At 42.7% G+C, this 17,684-nt stretch overlaps 1 protein-coding gene, 1 long non-coding RNA gene and 1 pseudogene across 2 annotated transcripts; 1 reads left to right on the top strand and 2 right to left on the bottom strand.

Annotated features, from left to right (window-relative positions):
- Nucleotides 1-926: 926 nt before the first annotated feature.
- LOC127784279 (uncharacterized) lies at nt 927-4,992 on the bottom strand. Its single transcript, XR_008019475.1, has 7 exons — nt 4,693-4,992; nt 2,429-3,994; nt 2,219-2,315; nt 2,024-2,121; nt 1,761-1,900; nt 1,459-1,537; nt 927-1,335 (listed from the first exon to the last, which is right to left on the bottom strand). It is a non-coding gene; the product is annotated as an uncharacterized LOC127784279 (long non-coding RNA).
- A 627-nt stretch (nt 4,993-5,619) lies between these two features.
- LOC127784278 (chromatin remodeling protein EBS-like) lies at nt 5,620-10,693 on the bottom strand (annotated as a pseudogene).
- Nucleotides 10,694-13,400: 2,707 nt separating this feature from the next.
- LOC127783954 (enhanced ethylene response protein 5-like) lies at nt 13,401-17,117 on the top strand. Its single transcript, XM_052311110.1, has 12 exons — nt 13,401-13,851; nt 13,959-14,052; nt 14,146-14,235; nt 14,524-14,589; nt 14,719-14,808; nt 14,904-14,960; nt 15,067-15,128; nt 15,217-15,304; nt 16,224-16,300; nt 16,378-16,452; nt 16,546-16,651; nt 16,742-17,117. Exons 1-12 carry the CDS (start codon nt 13,556-13,558, stop codon nt 16,865-16,867), a joined length of 1,227 nt encoding a protein of 408 aa, XP_052167070.1. The 5' UTR covers nt 13,401-13,555; the 3' UTR covers nt 16,868-17,117.
- Nucleotides 17,118-17,684: the final 567 nt, after the last annotated feature.

The following is a 17,684-nucleotide window of genomic DNA, read 5'->3' as shown; positions in this document are numbered from 1 at the left end:
CCTTTTGGGATAGTACAGTGGTTCAATCATGTGCAACTCATCTTATTTTAAGCTATATTGGAATCAAGCTTCTTGAATTTACATTACTAAGGACTCGATTGTTTCTATTTTCAAATCTTTCAAAGTCCTCTGGAAAACTAGGATGTGCCATAGTCCATATGTGTGCTCTATGCATTGTAATTGCTAATGTATTAGTATTACGTAACCTTAGTAATGTAAATAAATACATGAGTTTTCAAAAGGAAAAAAACCGACGACAGCGAGGTGACGTTAATCAGTCGTAGCCCACATGACTCCATTGACAACGGCTGTAGCTTCCCCAACTTCCACAACAACAACACTACCCCTACACATCAATAGTACCTATGAACTGTGTTGATTGCGTATATACATAACACCTCACAATTTTAATCCATTATCACATCGTGTATGTGCCATTTTTAATATCCGAAATAATCTTATTTGCATCAGCATCCGCACCCTATCAATTTTTTTTTTGAGAGAAGCCATTTGACGCGCTTTATTAATCTGTAACCGTAGTTGCATCATTCACTAGATCGTTCAGCGAGAAAAAAAGGATTACCAAACTAGACGATGGGGCGCGCCATTGGCGCGCCGCCTGGAAGAAATTCAGTCGGATCAGAGTGCTGTCATCCTGGGTAATAATAGGCTGTAATTAGCAAGCATTGATGAGTGATTAGCAGAATATGTCCTTGCAGTGTGTATTTAGGCCCAGAACCATATGCTTTTAGCCCGATCTTGGTTGGACTGATGTTCAATTAACGGTAGAATGACTGCTAGAACTAATAAAACAGACGTCGAAATGGGCATTCAAAGAAAGGTGTAAAAACAAAGCTGTTAATCTAACTTAAATCATTCTAAGTGAATGAAACAAAATATTCAGTCTAACCCACGCCACATGCACATATATAAATCAGAGTAAAATAAGAAACACAATGCACCCTTTTAATCTGCAGTGGGATGCTGACGCTGGAACAGTAGCGTAAGTAATATAGGAATGACTATAAACTGACAAATCTATTAGATGGAAAGAGCAGCAATATTAGAAAGCTAAGAGTCTATAGAATATTTGTTATACAAAAGGATTTGCATGAAACAGCTGCATGGTGGATACTGGACACAAATACTGAACCATAAAGCTAACAAACACCTTAACAGGTAGTTCTTGTAGGAACACCTTAACGAGTAGTCCTCTAAGGAACATAACGCTATGGCCGTTCAGATTGGTGAGCATCTGACGATTCTTGACGTTGAAAACGAGGCACTTCGGAGATACCAGTGTAGACATGTAAATTCGGCTTTGTTTTCTGAAACCTAAACAAGGCAAATTAGAGTTTTGGTATCAGAAAATTTGGGCAGAAAGTAAATTCTACTGACAATGACATAAGGAAAAAAAAAATGCAGAACGCTAAGTGCAGTATGCCGAATATTTTTTACGTCTTAACCAAATTGAAGTAGTCTCATTGCCTGTGAACAAGCGTTGCCCAACAAATATTGTGGCACTTGGCTTCACAACCTGCAAAGAACAAAAAAAAATGTCATTTTTTATATCAAACTGAGCATATGCTGGAAATCACAGTGACAAAATAGTAAGTTCTATAAAAGAAGGACATGTCTGCTTGCAACCATTCGTACACAGCATAATAAAATTTTGCACAAAAAGGTATTACCTATCCGCTTGCAATCATTCATGCACAGCCTAATAAGATTCCGGAAAAAATAGAACTGAAAGGTATTACCTTAGCAAGCCCAGCGAAGTTAATTGGCAGTACATGTGAGGAGGCCTCCTGCCCCTGGTAAGGGGTGAGAATAACAGGGAGATGGAGGCTTTGCTCTTGTTCACCACCTGCAACTCTGGGCCGACTGTGTCAAGCATGACCTGCCAATGGAGTACAGAACGCAAATGTCAGTATGCAAAAACAACAAAAGCAACACTAAGAGACCATGACCATGAATAAATCGAACTGCAGTATATCTGAAGGTGGTGAGGAGGGGGACTCACGGCCCAGAGCTTCTTGGTGGACTTGATGGCGAGCTTGAGGATTTCAAGGGTTTCCTGGTGGTACTCGGCGTCTCTCCACAAGAAATCATATCAGGCCACTGCAATTCACACCACACAACACCACGCAAGAGGATTAGAACAGCTCGAGCAGCCACTGCTAAGAGGAGGAGATGGCGACGCAAGCAGGTTCATTACCCGACATGCCAGCCTTGAGGCAGGAGGAGATGGTGTCGACGGAGTGCGACTTGGGCCCTAGTGTCCCCACGATCTTGGTCATCGCCGGGAAGAAGCTCTGTGTTTTTTCCGCAGATCAATCGAATTTAGGGTTCATCAACCAATCCGACAAAAAAACCTCAAACAAAACTGAAGCAAAATAAAAGCATTCAAGCACGAGAGAGAACTTACGAGTTTGGATCGCTCGAGGATGGATGTCATCCTGATTGGCTCCTCCAGCAGCACATTCATCGAATGCATCTTGGCTCCTTCACGAGCTGATGCTGCCGACAGAGAGGGGTATGCAGATTCTCTTGCAGCATGGTAGCTTGGCATAACACCTCCATAGAAAATTTGCTGGCCTTCACAACCGCCGATTATTTGCTGAACTGGTTCTATTGTGATAACAGCATAGAATGAATTCCCCATAAAGTCGAGAAGTTCCATACTCTGTATCCTAAAATGCAACTGTTCCAAGATCTGATCAAGTATTAGTTTGTTACTGATCTTGATTACGGTAGGATGCTGTGAAATAGGGTAAACAAAAATAAAAAGTTAATTTATATGAGCACAGCAACCACGGCTGATACAGTATCAGCAAAACAAAGGGCAAAAAAATAAATGAATGAAATAACAGGTAGAAGGTGCGGGAAAAAACCTTGGGGAAGAACAGAGCATCCACAAGCAAATGATCTACCATGTACAATAAATCGAAGAGGAAAAGGAAATAAAGAGTACAAAAACAAACAGAACAAAATTAGCTAGGAGCATAAAAACGCTGCATATGTTGTGAGCAGAATGCATAATAAATTAAAAATGCAATAAATACTGCTAAATACAAATACGATAAATAAAGGGGACAACCTCGCTGTTAGCAATAACAAATAGCAGTTTCTTGTCAAAATCATCGAATATAATTCCTCTAAAATCTGCTGAACAAAACCTAACAAGAACAGAGAATGCGAGGCCTAGCGTGTGATTTGAACGTTGGTTGGAACAACTTTTGGCAAGCATCATGTCAGGCACATTTTCTACCTACACCCCTTAGCTAGCAACCAGTAGTTAACCACACAGGCAATACGTCAGCCGCATAATAAACAGCAGAGAATTAATCATCTCATACAACATACACACACAGCACTCATATAACCCATATCCACTTACACAGCGCGACACTGTACAACCAAATGTTGTATAAGCATGGAGCTTCCCAAACACAGGAAAAACAGCAGGGATCCCTAGACCAAAAACCTGAATCATTCAATTATAGATGAGAGGCATAAGGATGCACAGAGAAAGTACATGACAAGTATAAAAACAACGAAAACCAGTAAGGAATACACTTTTCATGCACTACATCACGGCCATCTTGTCTGTTGTGCAAGTTGAATCCAAAATCACATCTATTTTATCAGATAAATTATATCCTTATGATAAAAAATTTCCTCAGCACACGAACACCAGTAAACATAAAAACATATATTTAAATATGCAATCATGTAGCACCTCATGAAAAACAGGATGAAACTCATGAGGATGTAGCACTCCTAATACACAGGGAGAGGTAAGTTGGACACTAGCTGCATGAGGATCTGCTCCATCGCTGTAACGGCCAGGCATTATAACGCAAAATCTCGGTACGACAACAGGGCACAACCATTCCATCAGACCCAGGAGATAAGATCCAAAGAACAATTGGCACAGCTTGTTAATCCCGCCAACGAACAGCAGCGCCTGAATCACCGGACCCTTTTCCCCCTGATATCAAGACAACAAAACATAAGCCATGCCCATCAATTTTGACATGCAAAGCCATCACAAAATTATAGTAGTAACACGCTAAATGTCCTCTGACATATTCAAATGAACATGGCAACAAACAGAACGAACCAAAGCTAACACAGTGAAATAGAGTACTTTTCAGGTTATTTTTGGGGAGGCTCACATTCCCTCCTCCCATCTGGGCAACAAGAGCACTATGAATAATCACTGATGCACCCTGTGCAGCATAAAGAGAAGGAAAAACAGTAGGAAATACACTTTTCATGCAACACATCAAGACCATTTTGCTCGTGATGCTCCTAGAACAGTTATCCCATAAATCATTCCAGAGATAGGGACTCAAGCAAATTCAATACAAAATAAAGAAAAAAAACAGTGAACATTCAATCCACACAAAATAAACAAAGGATTTGCCCTTCATATTAAGTACACACGATAAATCTGAACCAAAATATCTGAAAGCACCACTTGTTTGTAACTTTGTAAAGATGAATCAAATCATACTGCTCTACTACGATGCAAACTTGTGACATATGCACTATCTCTTTCTTCTTGCTCACTTGTTCATGCAATAGAACAAAGAATATGACTTACATTTCAACAAAGTGGCCAATTAGCTATGGATGCACACCTCTAAAAGAGAGAGAGAGATTTACCAATATTCAGTGATTTACCTCTTCTCGCCGCAACCACCGCCTTCACTAATGCCGGGTCCGTCACCACCGTCGTTTCTTCAACGGCAACAGCAACGGAGGACGGAGCAGCGGCCGTCGGCGAGGGTGGCGAAGGACACAGCAGGGACGCAACGGAGGACGGAGCAGCGGTCGTCCACGGCCTCGAGCTCGTCCTCATCCGCCGCCGCCGACGCCGCCCCCCTCTCCGACCACCGCCGCAGCTCGAGCGCTGCCCGCCGGACACCCTTGACAGAGAACGCCACGCCGACGCTGCTGCTGATGCCCTTGATCAAGCTCTAGTTTCTCCTGCAATGGCAACAATGCCATGAATCCAAGCTTTTGTCACAACTTTGTGTCTGCAGGTTAATTATGAGACAAGAAGCAAAGAGTGAATGGATCATGGCTTACTGGTAGAGATCTGAGTTCTTGTAGACATCTCCAAAGCTGATCCCCAGTATGTCTTCCTGTGCCAGCGTGGTCACTTCCAGCATCCATGTTGCCAGGTTGTAACCTGGCTTAATCTTGCTGACCCCTTCGACTCCCTGACAATAACAGCAAAAAAAAAAAAATCAGTGAATCACAGTCACACAACACAAGATCAGTGTGTCATAAATGGTAGGGGAGGAAAGAAATGCCAGGTTGAATTTCAATTCTGATTAGGCCATTCAGGTGGCTGCACAAAAAAAAAAAAAAACTTCAGAGAAGAAAGCGAAGTTACCTCAAAGTATTCAATAAGGTCACAAGAATGGTGTCCTAGAGGACCCACGTATATCTCCTCTCCACCTCTTTTCATCAGGAACAGCTACACCAGAGTGAAGAGTATTTTTTCAATCCGCGATAACTCCCGAAAACATGAAGAAAAAAAATCAGAGTTCTGAACATTCAGTTTACTTGCAGCTAACCTCATCGAAGGCCTCAAAAATGTCAATGCTAGGCTGATGGATGGTGCAGACAACAGTCCTGCCTGTGTCAACGGTGTTCCTCACCGTCCTCATGACAATTGCTGCCGCCCTTGCATCAAGTCCAGATGTAGGCTCATCCATGAATATTATCGAAGGATTTGCGACGAGCTCGACAGGGGAAGGGAGCAACAGGTTAGAAAGCTGGCTAATTTGTTTGAGTATTTGGGGAGATAAAACTGCACTAATGAATAAAACTGCCATAAAAGTCTGACATCCTCACCTCTCATGGCAAAGTACAATTTAGTTGTTTTCCTTGATAAACTCTTCCAGGGTACGGAGATAGCTTCCTGTATAAAAGATCATTTCCAATGTTTAACAAACTAACATTCCAAACTGAAGCATCAAAAAATGGTGATATATATGGCAATAAATTGAACACATATTAAAGTGATGATACACTTAAAGAAAGCTAAAAAGTTAAGGTCAACATGCTACGCCACTCCATTCTTCTAGGAATGTATACAAAATGAACAAACCAGGAATGTCCGTGCCACCATCTCGTCCCAGCACATGTACAGAATAGTACATGTGCCCGTGCGACAAACTAAGAATTATACCCGTGCCACCATCTCGTCCCTGCACATGTGCCCGTGCGACAAACTAAGAATTATACAGGTCATGCACATGTACAGAATAGTTATTGTTCCACTAATATATATGAAGATGCAGAAACAATGACTTTGCATTTTGCTATGCAACAAGAGTTTACCCAAGCCCACTTTTTTTGAGAGCCTGCTGCATGAGTAAACGTAAAAATGGATATTAAAGTTTGTAATTGAGTGTATCCCAAATACCACCAGCAACGACATGTATAAGTACTACAAAGGAACAGCCACATGCAGGATTACCTTAACCACAAGCTTTGCAGCCAGTTGTGCAGGTAAACCTTTGATGCTGCTTCAGAGGGTAGTGCATCCCATATACCATCTGATGCGATGATCAACCTTCCTCCAATGTTTGAGAGCTGCAATTACCGAAGTAAGAAAGTGACAACCTTGAAAAAGAAATTATAGTACAATACACCGTAGAAAAAGAAGCTAGAAATTACATCCACTTTCTAATAGCGACCCACCTTCACTTGCTTCACATGTGGAATCGGCACAATGAACTCCCCGACATCAATGTCCCCGATAGATCTTGAAAGGCACATGCCACCTGTCCAGCACCGGAGAGGGCCAACCTAGAACCGCATCAAACAACAATGCATCACAAAGCAGGACATGGCCGACCGAAAACAAAGCGTCACACAACAATGCATCACAAAGGAAGCCTCTCTTTTTCAATCTGGCCATTATCTCAGGAGCGAATTGGTACCGCCTGACCACCGAAGAGATTGAGCCGGCCGACCTCCCCACCGCTGGCGGTAACCCGCTCCCGCTCCTCGGCATTCTTCTCCAGGCAGTGGTCGACGGTCAGCAGCTGCACCTCACCACCCTACGTGTCCAGGATGCATCGCGAGTCCCCGACTGTCTCCATCGTGACCGTGAATCCATTGATGACCACCAGCGTTGCCGTGGTCCCCGACACCTCCCCTGAGATTGCCATGGGAGAGTGCGCGGGTCGTCGCCATCACCACCGTCTCGCTCTCCCGCCGCCGCATCCGCCTCCTCCTCTGCCGCCGCCATCACCATCGTCGTCCTCTTCGCCGACCGCCAGCACCACCGTCTCGCTCTCCCACCGCCGCGTCCGCCTCCTCCGCCGCTGCCGCCGTCGCCATCGTCGTCCTCTTCGCCGACCGCCACCGCCTCTGCCTCCCCTCGACCCCCTCCGAATCCCCGTCGGAACGAGCGGGCGGCGGCAGCTAGGGTTTGGGGGGCCGGAGATGGTGGCGGGGGCGGGCGACAGCGACGACGACGCGAGGCGATGGGGAAGTCGGAGGCGGCGGCGGCCGTGGCGGCGCGAGGCGACGGCGACGACGATGGCGGAGACGGCGGTGGGAGAGGGGTGGCGACAGCGACGACGACGACGATGGTGGAGGTGGCGGCGCGAGGGGTGGCGGAGGCGAGGCGACGGCGATGGTGGAGGTGGCGGCGCGAGGGGTGGCGGAGGCGAGGGCGCTAGAGAGGGAGAGGGAGAGGGTGCGGGCGGCAACGGATAGGGTTTGGGGTGTTAGGTAGTGGGCGCTATTTTGCGAAAAAGGCCCTACGTGTTCCACTTTTACATATAGGTCCTTATCCGCGGATTCTCCTCTCTAAAAAACTGTTCGCGAGGGGCATATATGTAATTACAGAAAACTGGAGGGCTTTTTTGCAAACATAATCGCTGACGTGGACACGCCGAGCGGCCGCCCAGCCCGCCGCTCTTAATGGTTTTTAATGGCAAATACCCGTACCAAACAGCCAGCCTGCCCGATGGGAAATTGATGTTGTGCAAAGGCAATGTAAATAGCCTTTCTTCCTAATACAAATGTCCATGGGAAATTGAAAACATAATGCTCATCAACTTACTAGTGCGGGAAATAAGGTGCAAGAAAAATCATAATGAAGAAAGCGATAAATTGATGTCAATACCGTGGACTAGTTTTGACAAGGATAAGACATGCAAGAACATAAGACCCCACATATGCATGCATCGGTTCAGGGAGTTCATGACAGCAAAGTTTGAAAAAGAAGTTGAGTATTTCTCCGTCAACATCAAATAATGACCTGAGTAATTGAGAAGCAAAAACAAGACACTAGTTATTTTAAGTGTAATTACAATGAAATCAAATTTCTACTGCACTTAAAGTTATAAAGAATTAAAGATAAGTTATCTTCAAACAGAACATCAGTAGACAGTCAGTCAAGAGATAGAGCTTAAGTAACCAACCTTAGAATCAGAATTTGATGATGCTGGATATGAATTTGAAGGTCTCTTCGTACCATTTTCTTTGACACAATCTGCGCACAGGAAATGATCTAATATTTTGGCCTGCTCAATGGTCATTCCCATACAAGATGGATGGAACCTGCACAAGTTAAAAGTTGAATATTCAATAATAAACAAGAAAAAAAATGGAGAAATGGTGCAGCAAATTGGAAACTGTGTAGCATGAGTGCATGACAACACATAGGCATACAGAATAGAGCATTTATGTTGCCAAACATTTTGTATATTAAAGAAAAGTAACAGTTGATTGATCTAACAATGAAGTACACACAAAAAATGCTCAGCAGACAACCTGGTGAGCAGTGAAATACGACAGAACGCAGCATGTTAGTTGCAGCAAACACTCTGAAGGGCAACACAGGAATCACCCATTCATCCGTTTAAAATAGGTTTGCTTTCAGAAGTAGGAAAAAAGAAAGATAACTATCATAATATCAGGACAGATATAATTGAAACATCAATAAGTATGTAAATTGATCAATGCTTGTAATGATGTTTACTTTGTGCATTCGTGTAGTATTAAATGCCTACAACTTCATACACCGTGTATGTATTTGTTGACATCATCCTAGGTAGGTTAGATACTTGCCACTGATGTATGGACGAGATGGCAGTTTCATTACCAACAGGCGTCACTCATTTATTGGGGATTAGGAAAGGGCACGAATTGTGAAAAGTTCTTGGTCATGTACTCATGTCAGTTTCTAAACTCTTCTTAGACAAAATATACAAATATTGTAGAACACGAACGGCACCTTCACCCCCAATGTATCCCATAAGGAAACAGAGCCCAAGCCAATACTTCAAAAATCCAAGCAAAAGAACAATATAAATGCCAAATTGCCAATTGCCAAAACAGAGCTCAAGACAATAATGTAAAAGCAGCTACAATCACTAAAGAAACTAGCACGTTCCATCGGCAATATTATCTTTAAAGTGTTCTTTGAGTCATATATCTCATCCGCAGAAAACCATGTAACTGACACTTTATACTCTATGTTTGAGAAAGGCAGAGAATAATTAGGCACAGAGCATCAAGTTCTAAAGAAACCTCAGATGGTCATGCACCCTGCTCTTATCTTTAATGGTCCCCAAAGACCTATACTTGGTCTGCCAAGAAGAAAGATAAACTTTTATGCAAAATAAGGAATTAGATATATTGAAGAAAAAGCTCAATTATAACATGTAAAATGGAAGAAACTGGGGACAAGATAAACTTCTCATTATGCAATATTTAAGGAATTAGATATATGGACAGAAAGCAACACGGCGACAACATTTAAATGAAAGTTAGCTCATCTGTGAACTATGAGTCTACAATACTTCCTCCTAAAAATGACGGGCATGAAATACCCTTCGGTCAGTCAGATGCAGTATGAGAGGTAGGATGTCCCCAAGTGATTTACCAGTCCTTGCATCCCTCGCACTGCACCATTAGATCATCCGGGTTATACGGCATCTCGCACTTGCAGTACCTGCACACACACACACACACACACACACACACACACACACAAACCCCCAAACCAAAACCACCAACCATTATCAGTACAACCAAAGCCCACATTGCATCACAGCAAGCAGACAATCAATGATCAAGAGGGGGGGGGGGGGTGAAGGCGCCGGTGGCGGCCTTGTACTCGAAGCGGCGCAGAAGAAGTCCTCGGGGCCGACGTTGTCGAGCTTGGTGTAGTTCTTGAAGGAGTGGACGACGCACTTGCCCTCGATGGTGTGGGCGCTCTGGGTGTCGAAGTGGTCGGAGAGGAACAGCTCCTTGGCGCCATAGAACTGCCTCCTCCCGCCCTTGGACTCCTCCGGCCGGTAGTACCACCGCACCCGCACGCTCCCCCTCCCGTCCGTCTCCAGCCTCTCCACCCTCCCCACGTACGGCGCCTTCTCCGTGTCCGACGCCCGCATCAGCACGCAATCCCCCACTTCCACACCCACAAACCCTCATCAAGAAACTAAAGAGACCAAATCTTGGCCGGAAATGAAGAAAGCGAGAAGCGGCCCGTACCTCGGACGACCTTGGTGGTGCCCTTGATGGTGTAGGATTCGACGTCCTTCTTGCCCTGCTTGGTCTTGGCCATGGAGGGGATTGGGAGGAAACCCTAGAGGAGGAGGCGGGGGAGGAGGTGTGGCCACAGCTCCCCCCGTCCAGACAAGGGAAGGACGAGAAGAGGGGTAGTTTGGGGATTTCGCAGGGGTGGAGCGGTCAGTCAGGCCCTGTTTACAGACTCCCGACTTTTCATCACATCACATCACATCTAAAACTTTACTACTTATTACATAAACTCCCAACTTTTTTTTCCAAACTACTAACTTTCCCCAAACTTATCTCCAATTTCAGGAACTAAACACAGTCTCAATGTAGCGAAAAGGTTTTGAATCCGGGTTGGCGTCCGGCGATCCTGCGCCGTCCGATGCAACGGATGTCGGGTGATTGATTCGTTGTACTCCGTGCCGATGATGATGATGATGCAGGGATGAGCTATTATAGGAGGCTAAAAGACAAGAGTGTTCTTTTGTGGTTAAGCAGGTTATTATGGTCTTATGGGTTGTGACAGTGAATGCATGAGAAATGTTCGTTCTGCTATTGTTGATTTTGTTTGGTTGCATGATGTGATATCGTTGGAATGATTGGTGGCCGTTCCTTGTTTTTTTTTCCACACGGAATGGTTGATGAGTATTTATTTGATTGACTTTGGTGGAGAGAAATATGTGTGAATGTAAAGACTTTTTATAAGCTCGATGAGACATGTAGAAACTTTTTTCGCTATTTAGGCCATGTCTAGTTAGGGGCGAAAAGTTTTTACGTGTCACATCGGATATACGGATACACATTTGAAATATTAAACGTGTCTAATAACAAAACAAATTACAGATTATGCCTGTAAACTGCGAGTCAAATTTATTAAGCCTAATTGATCCGTCATTAGGAAATGTTTACTGTAGCACCACATTGTCAAATCATGGTGCAATTAGGCTTAAAAGATTTATCTTGCAATTTACACGCAATCTGTGTAATTAGTTTTTTTTGTCTACATTTAATATTCCATACATGTGTCCAAATATTCAATGTGATAGGGTGAAAAGTTTTTGTTTGGGAACTAAACATGGCCTTAAGCTGCATTTTTGTGTCTGATATTTTTTTCATATTTGTTTGGGTCATCTTAAATAATTTATCTTTTTAACATATGGGATTGTTCTGTAGAACTTCTTGTAGTGTTCTAGGCTGCACTGCAAAGTCTAGCTATTCGGCTGCATCAGCAACTAGACCTAAGAGGCCACCACATCAGAGTAGCTTTCATAGATTTTATTAGTTTTAACTTTGATCATTGATTTTAATTAAAAACATTGAAGATTTTTAGTTAGCTTCTTATAATTTGGTTAAAGGGAGATGAAAAAGTATGATAGCAAATAACTTTTATGTGCTAGTGCATCTACAAGACTTCTCTTCTTCATATTTCATCTGTCTCCATGGAGACATGATTTGAAGACCTCATACAAGGTCTTTTATATTTATACAGTATGTGTTAGCATGATATTGCGCTATGAACTTATTTAATGTATCTCAATGATTTAGGATAAAATTGCAAATCCTTTGAAACCGTACGAGCATCCTGTTTGGTTTAGTTAGTGTTAAAAAGGCATGCATATCTAGTTTCTCTTGTCTTTTCTATTGACATATGACTTTGTACATTAAAGGCTAATCCAAGCGACAAGGGAGATCTAGCAAGATCAAGCAAAAAATACATGTATTTTCTTGACACTCTGACCAAGCCAAAGCGACAAGGGACGATTGATATAAATCTTGATTTTTCAATTCTCATTCTAATCATTATGATACAATGCCGACCAAACGTCTACATAGCCATTCGTCAAGCTAACATTGAGTTCTTACCGATACAGTTGTCTTGTGGCCGGTTCCTCCAATTTCCAAATTAATCCTTGCTCCCCTTGCCTCTTGATGATCACTTGCAAGTTGCAACACTATCGCACACTGAACACTATGGGATAGACCGGACAATTGACCAAAATTGTATTAGATGTGCCAAACTTTTGTCGCCAATAAGAACCGGCTAATGTTTGGTGGAGGCCACAAGAGAACAACAAGGTCGTTCTACGTATAACAAAATACGACCGATAAGTTGATAGTGGAAACTAAAAGGTAACAATCGAAAATGTATTGGCCACAACAAGAGGAATGGAAGAATGAATGGAGCGTGGATTCAACAAACAAAATTTCTTCCTTCCAATGAAAACTGAAGAAATATAATGGGACCGTCAAATATATAGTTTAATCAATATGAGGCAACCATACGGGCGAGGGCAAATCACACAAATATTGCTCGTGATGTGAACATGGTGTAGTGCATCAAATTAGTATTGCACAAGAAAAAAAACATACTGAAAGGGAGTACAGTACACCATAAAAAAGATGCCACAAACCATCCCCTCGCACTATTGTGTCATGATGTAGTGAGAAAAACAAGTGTTCTTTTATTGATGTATTTCCAATCCCAATAGTGGCTTTTTATAACTACTACCTTATTATTTTTTGTCTTCTCTGAGATACACATGAGTATCGCATATGGAGTGGTACGTCTTCAGATCCTAACTTCAACGGTTTCTTGTCGGTTAGCGTATAACTTTTCTTATTTTGTGTCATAGTTCTAAAATTTCTGATAAATATCTGCCTTTTTAAATCCCTTTTTCTCTGCTATTGGCCTCTTGTACACTACATTTGCAATAATAAAGCTTTCAATTATCAAATGTCGGCCAAAATGTTTTTATCTACTGAAAATCAAATCCCAAATCCATCTGGTATCGCTTCCAAAAACCAAAACTACCCCAAGCATCGATTTCCCATTCGACGGCCAGGATCGGCGATCGTCACCACCCTTCAGAAATCAGAAACCGCCCTTCTTCGGGTCCGTCCGACTCCGACGCCGCCGCCGCCGCCGCCGCCGCCGAAACCACAAACCCTCCAAGCCCCAACCCCCGGCGTCGCCGCAGCCGCCGCGCCGGAGATGGCGGCGTACCTGAGCATGGGAGAGGCGCACCGCCGCATCGCCGACTACCTCTCCCGCGTGGCGGACTCCGTCTCCTCGTCGGACGGCGCCGCGCTCGCCTCCCTCCTCGCCGTCTCCTCCGCGCCGGCACCCACCCCGCTCTCCGACGCGCTCTCCGCCTTCCCGGACTTCCCGCGCCTCGCCGCCGACCGCTACCCGCACCTCTCCGACCTCCTCCCCCCGCTCCTCCGCGCCATCCACTCCCACTCCCTCCGCCGCTTCGCCGACGCCTACCCCTTCGAGAAGGCCGCCAAGTTCGTTCCCCATCCCTCTCTCCTCACTACCTTACCCCTGATTTATTCATGTTTTTTTTCCTTTTTCTTTTCGCATTCGTGGAAGATTGATGTGGTTTTGGTTGCAGCGCGTTCTTGCAGGAGTTCCGGAACTGGGAGACGCCATGGGCGATGGAGGCGATGCACACGGTGGCGCTGGAGATCAGGCTGCTGGCTGAGAAGGTGAGCATGGTGTGTGTGTGGTTGGGCTATGTTAATGTGAAAATTTTCAGCTCATGCCTAATGGAAGCTTGTTTGTTTTGCTTGGATGTATAGGCAGATAGGGAGCTTGCAACGAGTGGGAAGAACCCTGACAAGCTGCAGGCTGCTGGGTCCTTCCTGATGAAGGTTTTCGGTGCACTTGCGGTATGAAACTCTAAAATGATTCTTCTTTCTTGAGTGGTAATAAGTAGCTGCGTAAGCACGATAATTGAATTGAAGGGAGTTTTGTGGTTTTTGTTATGATGGCGGGAAGCCTGGAACATTGATGTTAGAATTAGAGATTGTCCAGCTCATAGTTCCTTACCATTTAGCGGTTGCAACCTAAACCATGATGTTTTGCACAGAAAATTTTCTTTGTGTTTGTTCTTTCATGGATTATGTTTATGCTTGTCTGGATTGTGTTTTGAAGCTATTTTATTTCCAAATTTACAGGTTAAAGGGCCTAAACACATTGGAGCACTCTATGTTACCTGCCAGCTATTTAAAATTTACTTCAGAGTAAGGATTATTTTCTTGTAAAGTGGTACTCTCAAATACATATATTTTTGTTATATAGTGAAGTGTACTATGCACAACCACATGTATGTACTCTATAGTTCGATATAACAATATTCTTAAATTATGCAGCTTGGAACAGTTCACCTTTGTCGCAGTGTCATAAGAAGTATTGAAACTGCCAGGAATTTTGATTTTGAAGATTTTCCAGTGAAAGATAAGGTAAGATAGCAAAAATCTGGTAACTTTTTCTGTCTTAAAGACTTAAAATTACCTTGCCATTTCTAATAAACTATTGATTATGCATAATGTTTCAGGTCACTTATATGTATTATACTGGCAGATTAGAGGTGTTTAATGAGAACTTTCTTGTTGTAAGCTCTCTCTCCCTCTCGACACGGTTGTGGTACTTGCACACAAAATGATGAGACCACTGATACCAAAGTTTTTTTTTTCCTGGTTTTGTTCAATTGAAATCAGGCAGATCAGAAGCTAACTTATGCTTTGGTGCACTGTAGTCCTCAGTATGAGTCAAATTTGAGGTACTTGTATTACATGGGGTTTGAAGTTTTCTAGCATATAATTTATGATGCAACCTGTTCGAACTCTGATCAATGCTCAATTTTATAGGAGAATTTTGAAGTTTCTTATCCCAGTAAAGCTTTCAATAGGTGTTTTGCCAAGAATAACACTACTGGAGAGGTACAATCTGCTTGAGGTATATATCCTTGTACACTTGCTTAATTTGGAGGGAAATTGCAAATTGCACTTAGCTGTCTCATTTTCTATTACAAAACATATCTTGATTTTCTGCAAGTTAATTCCATAACCGAAATATTTCATTAGATTTCCCTTGTGACATTACAATGTCAATGACTTAGCCAAAAGACTAGGTTCTGATGCCATTGTCATATGTCTTGTTGTTTTTCTTTTGCAAGAAGCAAGATTTAGGGGCATTTAGTGGCAATTGTATATTTTCCGTATCAGTAGATGCAAAGAACAATATAGTCATGCACTGGATATTCTCTTATCTTCTACCAATATAATCACATTTCATCGAAATGATGTAACTTTGGGATGACAGCAGTGAGTATTGACATGATGCACACATTTACTTACAAGAATGTACACTGGTTAAAAGAATAGGCACCGAAGTTTAAAGAATGATAGTTTGTGATCCCTGTAAGCTCCACTAGACTCGCAGCATACCACCTCCCATCAACTTTCTTCTCATCTCACTGTTCCAACCTTATCCCCATTAATTATGACCTTCCTCATAATTAATTAGTCATGGGGTCTTCTATGTTATGAATTTATGATTGGCAGTTGAACTTCTAAATCATGATTGATTCTGTTTCTCCTCAGATAGCAAAATAAACCTTCCATTCATTTTTTCCATTTCGGCTCATGCTGGTTTTGCTATTAGTATTCATTATTATTTCTCCTCAAATTACAACAATATCTAGCATGGGTATAATTTCCATTTCTATTTGTAAGCTGTTTTGGTATAGAAGCTAAGTCTGATTTGTAAACATGTGACTTCGTTTTTAGGGCATCACAGCTTCTTATCAGTACTGGTATAGAAATTTTCCCAGATACCCCATTTAGATTGTACAAGTGTTTATTTAGTCTTTCAGTATGCAGTTGTTGTGACCTCACTTAAGAGAGGAGATCTCAGGCTTCTTAGGCAAGCACTCGAAAGGCATGAAGACCAGTAAGTTCATGGTATCGTTTGCTGATTTTTTTTTCTCAGTCCATCGACTGTCCCTGATTGCTTGTTTATTTTGCAAGATTCTTAAAATCTGGTGTCTACCTTGTATTGGAGAAGCTTGAACTTCAAGTCTATCAGAGATTAGTTAAGAAAATGTGAGTGCAATCTTAAAGTGGTCGTTGTCAACTTGTCATACTTCATTTTCCGTGATGACCAATTCCCTTCTTGATTTGCTATGCCTATTACAGCCATATCATTCAGAGGCAGAAGGAGCCAGCCAAGGCACATCAAATTAAGCTAGAAGTCGTTGTAAAAGCTTTGAAATGGCTTGAAATTGACATGGACGTGGATGAGGTTCTCTTTGACAGCGCACACATTTCATTTTCGAACTGAAACCTACTACTTCTCTGTGATATATTAACCTTGTCTACTCCTTGCTATCAGGTGGAGTGCATCATGGCGTGCCTAATATACAAGAATCTCATTAAAGGATACTTTGCTCATAAGAGCAAAGTTCTTGTCCTCAGCAAACAAGATCCTTTCCCAAAGTTGAATGGGAAGCCTGTCTAGTTCATAGTCGCCCCTGAAAAGAATTAACAACCTTCTATTCTGTTGTATCCGGCACATGTTTTTGTAGAACGTTGAAAAACTCTTGCCTGACAGTAACATTTGTATTATTGTAACAGTGGTGTTTGTACTAGTAACAAAGAGATCATTTCGCACGGTAATAAATGACACTTATCTGCAGTCCGAAACTCTGCACTCCAAGGGGGGTTCCTCATTGAATCATGGTTGAAATGAAGGTATCTAGGATTCCTTGCTTCTTGGCTATACAAATGCAATGCGCATCATCTTCTACCGTATCTGGTACATCATTGTGTTCAATTCAATCTACACATGCAGATCAGTTTGAGTGATGATGATCGTTTTTATCCAACGGTCCTGATCTGATCTGATCTGATGTGATACCGCATGGCTCGTGAAGTGCAATGGAAGATGCATGGATCACATCAGTACATCAGCCACATAAAATGTACTCCCATCCAATACGTCGTATGAACCGTGTACGTATCATTAAATTTCGTATCAAAGTACCAAATGTACGATCCGTATTGACGATTGCGTGATCAGAACCATCCGCAACAGCTGCACTGGCCATATCAACCACTAGATGAATCGTCGAGAAGCAGCTGTACAATCTGTTGTACACTGTACAAGCTGAGCTGGCCTACATGGCAACTTGGCAAGTCTACGGCGTTTTTATTACTCCTACCTAGCAACGGGATTTTACTTTTACTGTGCTCACTTCTTTTTCTGTTTCAGTTACATTGAAGAACACAAGCTGAACACATAGGATTAATCCCTAACATCTACTACCTCCATCCCA

This window comes from Oryza glaberrima, chromosome 9, assembly GCF_000147395.1.
Source record: "Oryza glaberrima chromosome 9, OglaRS2, whole genome shotgun sequence".
Classification (NCBI taxonomy): domain Eukaryota; kingdom Viridiplantae; phylum Streptophyta; class Magnoliopsida; order Poales; family Poaceae; genus Oryza; species Oryza glaberrima.
The sequence above is the reverse complement of the archived record's forward strand: the minus strand, read 5'-3'. Positions and strand labels throughout refer to the sequence as shown.